The following is a 6985-nucleotide window of genomic DNA, read 5'->3' on the forward strand; positions in this document are numbered from 1 at the left end:
CTGAAATGGCCAATTGATCCAGGGTAATAATCAGAGTTTACTCAACACGGAAATCAAACCCTCGACATCGCAGTGATAGATACTATGAGACTGACAAATATGTTGAAATTAAAAAACTCAATTTAACACATTTTATTTATTAAAAATAAACATCCTTATTTACCAAACAATTGTTCTAAGTAAAAAATTAACCTCTGATATACTAACACTAACAAGTGAACTAGTCTTTAAATCTAAATAGTTTATTTAATTTTACTCTTATGGCTAGCCTTAGTAGGGTGAAGTTCTTCTTGTACCACTCTTTGTTATAATTTAGGTGCAACTTCCAATTTTTGTCAAGGAAAGCTTTGTAGAAAACACTCATTTCATCTGCTGTTAGGTTCTGTTTGTCGACTGGCATATTCTTCTTTAAGTATTCCTCTCTTTCCTGTAAAAATATAATTATATATAGCTAACGTAACTATAAAACTGCTGGACCAATTAGGTTAATTTTTGTTGTGTTTATGTTATCAGGAGTATGAATATAGCTCTGTTTTTTAAGTTATTGTGATTTTAACGGCACTGGGCTATGAGTCTCTAAGAAACAAAGTCGTTAAATGAACAATACAGAAGGATCTTATGAAAAAAAAAAGACCTTGATATGTGAACTAACACAGATTCAAAGTTGGTAAATAAGTGTAAAATTATTAAGAAGAATACATCTCACATTTTTATTAGAACTCAAAGCAAATTAGAATTATCACTTACCAATTGGTAAATACATATTTTCAAAAATGATGTAATTCATTATGTTACATTTATTTTGAAAATAATAATGATAAGGATGATCTGTTGACCTCAAAAATATGGCATGTATGACAGATAACAAGGTAAAAAGATAGTACTTACAATGTGACAGGTCAAATTGTATGATAAGTAGAGGGTCAAAATGTATCTAAGACTGATCTCAAGCACAATATCTAATTAATTTTACTGGTTGTCACAAAGATACAAAATGGATAACATATTACAACACTAGCTATGGTTTTTTGTTTCTTACAGTTTCCATGCAACTTCTCCCACTGTTAGGCTCCTATTGATTGTTGTGTAATGTTAAATAGCTTATAGCTTTCCTTAATAAATGTACTATCCAATACAAAAAGAATTATTTGATTTAAACCAGTAGTTCCACAGATAAGCTTGGTCAAACAAACATCATGCTATAATCAATAGGAACCGTACAGAGCAGTATATTTATGAATACTGTTGAAAATGATGATGGTTGGGAACTATTAATAAATAATACTATAACAGTTAATAGATAATTCGAAAAAGAAAACTTTTTCATTTTCTTGTTTTTATAATACTATCCACTTCTATTTAGAGTAGCGATTGTAATAGTAAAAGAATAAACAAGTATATGAATTGACTTTCATTTTTTTTTATACATTAAAAATCTATAAATAGTCTAGTACTCCTTCAAATTGGATAAATAAATTAAATAACAACTAATATAAACAAAATATTTTATATATTAAAATAGTTTTAATGAACTCTATTGCAACGATCCTTTTGTTTGACATCCATAATGGAAAAAGTTGTAGAAATTTGATTATAATATTATATGGTCATCAAAATTATGAGTGTGTACCAAAAATGAGATCAATGCCATCAGGTTGGTCTTGAAATTCCAATTACTAAATTTGACCCAAACAAAAGAATGAATGACCTATGTTCAGCAGTAGATGCCTTATGGATGATATAATGATGATGACGATGAGACAAATGAACATGTCAAGCTAAACAAAATCGTTTAAAAAGAATTACCTGATAAAACGTAGAATTATGTTTCTCCCAAAAATGTTGGTTCCATTCCTGAACTTCAGCTCTCATTTCTCTGTACCTTTTTTCTAGTTCTGTTTCATTAGGTGGGATCCTAAAAATCACTTTCCGAAGATTGGACACGGGGTCTGGAGGACCCACCATATCTGTGCTAATCCTCCTTGGGTTAGGAGGCTGAATAGACTTCGTATCCTGTGTGGTACTTGCATTTCTTACGATTAGTAGATAAGATTTATGTCTGTGGAACTTTATAACTCTATTCGAAATCATCTTTATATTTTTAATACATTAATTTAATTAATTATTTACACATTTTCAAAAACTGGTACACTCGAGGCCTTCTAGAGTGAAACAAATAATGAATATAAATAATTTTATAACGCTATTTCGATGTAAGTAAAAGTTATCCGTCAAAATCAGCTGTGTGACAGACTGACAGAAGTCATTCGTTTAGTACCTAACACAGTAAGGCTATTAACACACATGCCAGCGCCGGCCGGCAATGGATGCCGCTCACGTTAGCTTCACTTGGATTTGAATGGAACTTTACACACGACATATTGATTTTATAATGTAGAAGTAAACTAACACAGTATGCCTCCGTGTTTTGAAACTTTTTATAGATATTTTTTTCACTACTCCTAATCTACTTACATATTTATAGTCTGTACCGTGGTGCATTGACGTAAAAGTGTAAAAATTGCGCAAATATAAATTAGTTATAAAATGTGTTGATACCCCGTATAACATCAAAATGATTACAAAAATCTTACTTTTTATGAAACTTGCATAAAAAATAAAACATCTCATTTCATATATGGCCCCTACAAATTTTCCTGATATGTCATCAAAACATATAGACCCAAAAGATCGATCTATTGCAACTGTAATACAATTATGCATAACTGATGCATGTGTAAAAGGAGGTAATTGCACTCCCAGATAAGTTAATATGGACATTTTAGTCCTGCGTGCCGTTTAAGGGATTCGCAGCATTCTACTCCAGCACCACATTTCAAACGCGTCAATACGACCCGTCGTCTGTTTGCCGATCACTGTCTTATTATGATACAAATGCAATATTAAATTAATTTATATTTTTCAACGTGGCACACTATGATTTTTGCATTACAGGAGCGGGAGCATTGCTTGGAACGCTGTCCTCTATGTTTTTCATAAACCGCCGGCGCTGGCCCATTATCATGGGACTGGGAATCGGTTTGGGGTTCTCATGTGCAAGCTGCCAGTAAGTTATTTATTTATTTTCTTGGCGAGCTTAATCTTGAAGGAACTTGAATATTTGGTACATATAATTATAATTTAATGTAGATTCGTATATCAAATATAAATTGCAATAATTAGTGCTTTTAGTTAAGTATTATTTTTTGCTCGACTTGGCGGGGGTACTTCCGTGTAGCCCGCGAATTTTAAATGTTCGTAAGTGTTACGAAAATTTAAATTTCGTGGGCTGCCCTGGAGTTATGCTAAAAGCTATTTGTTGAAAGCTGTAGGTTTATACAAGGAGTAGGTCTTATTATGAACTTAAAAAATTGAACGAAAATAGGACACAAGTACCTGTCTACCACCTCTCTTGTACCTACACAATATTTGCATGGAAAACACGACTACTTACTGAATAGCCCAAGCCAAGACAAAACAAGAGTGACACCAGGGGAACAAGAGGGACTCCGAAGAGCTACAGGATCGTCTTTTTGATCGGTTACCAACTTTACAATGTTGAAAGGACAATACCACTTGAAGAACGCTGCGGGCCTGGTTTTCAATGTGTCCCAAGAGCATAAAGTCGTAATATGTAAATTTTTTTGTTTCGACGGGTCTTCAGTACCTACCACGTCATAATGAATAAACAACTTTATCCTCCCGCTTTTCAAGAGCCGGAGCCCCGGTAAACCCGCTAGGTAGTCCGTAGCTTGTTGGAATAAATAAAGCTAAGGTGTCCGTCTATAGATGTTCACGGTCAAAAGAGCGTCTTCAATTGATAAATCGTGTCTATAGAGGTTTTTAAATTGTAACGTTCTGATTCAAGTAACACTGGGGTTTTTTTTTTTTTTTAATAATTTTATTCAAAGTTTTTACAAAAATTGTGGCCTTAAATCTAGACTCGCCAAACTGTAACGTTTGATGGCGAGAAGCGCTCATTTAACAATTTTAACTCAAACTAATAAAAACAATACTGACACAGTTGACTTCACATTATAAAACGATAATAAAACAATAATAAAACTAAACAAAACATAAAAAACTAAAAACATAGAAACTCAAAACAAAAACAATAATAATCTACCTCTTTAACTCTAACAACATTCTTTTTAATTTCGACTTTAGAGATCCTTTACTATATTTCTTCCCCTCTGCTCTTAATATATCTATCTTGTTAAATACTTTAGGTACTAAGTAAGCGGATGTTCTTTTACCATAATAGTTTTTAATTTTTGGCACAGTCAGTTGATTTTCTCTAACCCTACGTGTATTATATTTGTTCTTAACGTTAATTTTAAACATTTCCTTATAATAATATTCCAGTCCAATTAAATAGTCTACTTTTTTATCAACGGGTATGATTTTACAAATGGGAAACAATCTATCATACTCTTTATTGCACTCAGCTTTAACATTTCTACTTACTAGGAACTTTAGCAGTCTTATTTGTATATCTTTAATGTCTTTTAAATATGTTTTGAATGTTCGGCCGTACACAAGAAGACCATAACTTAACAGCGAGTCTGCAAGTGCGAAGTAAACTAATCTTAAAGTCTTTTTGTTTAATACACATTTTAGTTGGTAAAACTTACTTAACACAGACCTTAGTCTGTTACAAATGTCGTTAACATGCAATTTCCAACTGAAATTGTTATCTACTGTTAGGCCTAAGTATCGAAATTGTTGTACATATTCTAGTTTGTTACAATTACAGTTATATTTGTTTCTATGTAAACATTGATATGTATGCCCTAAAATTGCGACAGATTCACTATTTACAGATTTAGCATTCCGATTATATGGCGAGTATATATGCATACATTTAGTCTTTTTATGGTTTAATATAATTCCATTGTCATGTGCCCATTTACTGATGTTTTCAAAGTCATTCTGTATATACTTCTGAGCTTCGGTTATATCTCTGGATGCATATATAAGGCACATATCATCAGCGTACATAAATACCTTACACTTCTCTACGACATTTGACACACCATTTACATGCATTATATATCCTACTGGCCCGTACACAGATCCAGTCGGCACACCCAAATCTACAACCGCCTCTTTCCCTGACTTGCCAGATATGATGGTATTTATCTTTCTATTAGTTAGGTAGTCTTTAAACCATTTATTTGTGGGACCGCGTATTCCACATTCATCCATTGCCTGTAATAATATCTCATGGTCTAGTGTGTCAAATGCCTTTTTGTAGTCAATGAAAAGCGCCAAAACCTGTTTCCCAGAGTCCAGAGACTCATTAATGTAGTCAGAGAAACCTAAAAGAGCCGAGACCGTGTTTCGTCCTCTACGGAAACCATGTTGAGTGTCACATAGTATTTTATGATGTTCCAGAAACGCGCTGATCTGACCTACTACTATTTTTTCGATTATTTTATCTATAACTGATAATATTGCGATAGGCCTGTAATTCGCATAATCTAAATGACTACCTGATTTATAAATAGGACGGATAATTGCGTTTTTTAATTTGTCAGGATAGATTCCACTAGTCAATGATGTGTTTATAAATAATGCTAGAACCGGACTTATTCGCTTTTGTATATAAATAATGTCTTGCGCTCGTATTGCATCGGAACCGGGTGCTTTTTCACATGACAAGTTCCTTATAACCTTTTCTACTTCTTCCGAGGAGACTTTTTTATACCTATAACTCACTTCACTCGGTATTACGTATTTATTTCTATCTAAGAATTTCATGTTACATGTATGTTTAATCGCCTTTATTTCCTCCGTAAATGTTTTAGTGAAATTTGTACAAATTTGTTCTATACTATCCATTTTACCTAAATGCCTTAATATAATATCACCTGAGCTAGTCTTATTACGTCCCAACCATTCATTTATATTCACCCATATTTTTCTAAAATCTCCATTACATTTCCTAATTTGTTCCTGTCTGTATTTATTTTTTGCCATAATAATTAGTTTGTTTACTTTATTTCTAAATTTTGTATAGTCTAATCGCTTGTTCATATTCTTAGGATCAACTTTCCATATTCTAAATAAACAATCTTTTCGCAATAACATTGTATATAAATCTTTATCTACCCATGGTTGTCTTATTGTTTTCTTATTACCTAACGTAACTTTAACTGTACTTTCCCTATAAATCCTTTCAAATACATTGCACATAGTCTCATATAAAACTATCGGACATGATATATTAAGCAACTGAGTCCAGTCATATTCATCCAGTTTTTGTTTCACAGTTTTGTTACAAATCACTTCGCGCACACCATTATTATTACTATTGGCACTCACACACTGATTTTCGTTGTTAGCTAATGATTATCATCAAACTGGCGATTAACCATCGAGATTAATTACTGATCGTAATCCAAAATATTTTGTAAAAAACGTAACTTGATTCAGAGAAAAACTGTAGGAAAGCCATTCTTCGCATGAATGGGCCGGCTCTCTACTGGTACCGTCATGTGATAGGTATGCGCACTTTCCGCCCTACGATAAAAAAATGGATAAAAATAACCGATCTTTATCCCTTTTTTTTCGGCCGCAAGTGATACCTCATTCTGTTTCCTAAGTTAATGAAAAAATAGATGGAATCACACAAGGTAAGCGCTGTTTGGTACCCTCATATCAATTATTGTTATGAAGCGACGGCGATGGCTTGCCTTCGTTCGGTGCAGAGTTGGCGATGGGGACTCATACGCAACATGCCAGTAAGTTGTTAAATATTAATTCGTAGAAATATAAAGATGTATTAAAGCTTGTAAGTCTTTAGTTCGCAAATTGAATAACCTACTTAGTCAGTAGCACTTACAGCGGAACTTTTTAAAGCGTAGTCATAGTCTATTCTCTTTCTTAAAAACTACTTCTATTGTCTTTGCTGTGTGTTGACATTCGCAGAAATGGAAATTTTAGTGTCTTAACCGTAGTTACTTGAATTATGATTGTATCA

The 6985-nt window shown here is 32.9% G+C and overlaps 1 protein-coding gene across 1 annotated transcript; it reads right to left on the reverse strand.

Moving 5' to 3' along the window:
- Nucleotides 1-121: 121 nt before the first annotated feature.
- LOC118266923 (COA8 family protein CG14806, mitochondrial) lies at nt 122-2250 on the reverse strand. Its single transcript, XM_035580573.2, has 2 exons — nt 1807-2250; nt 122-427 (listed from the first exon to the last, which is right to left on the reverse strand). The coding sequence occupies exons 1-2, from the start codon at nt 2089-2091 to the stop codon at nt 221-223; spliced, it is 492 nt and encodes a 163-aa protein (XP_035436466.1). The 5' UTR covers nt 2092-2250; the 3' UTR covers nt 122-220.
- Between the last annotated feature and the right edge of the window lie 4735 nt (nt 2251-6985).

This window comes from Spodoptera frugiperda, chromosome 23 (genome assembly GCF_023101765.2).
Source record: "Spodoptera frugiperda isolate SF20-4 chromosome 23, AGI-APGP_CSIRO_Sfru_2.0, whole genome shotgun sequence".
NCBI classification, from domain to species: domain Eukaryota; kingdom Metazoa; phylum Arthropoda; class Insecta; order Lepidoptera; family Noctuidae; genus Spodoptera; species Spodoptera frugiperda.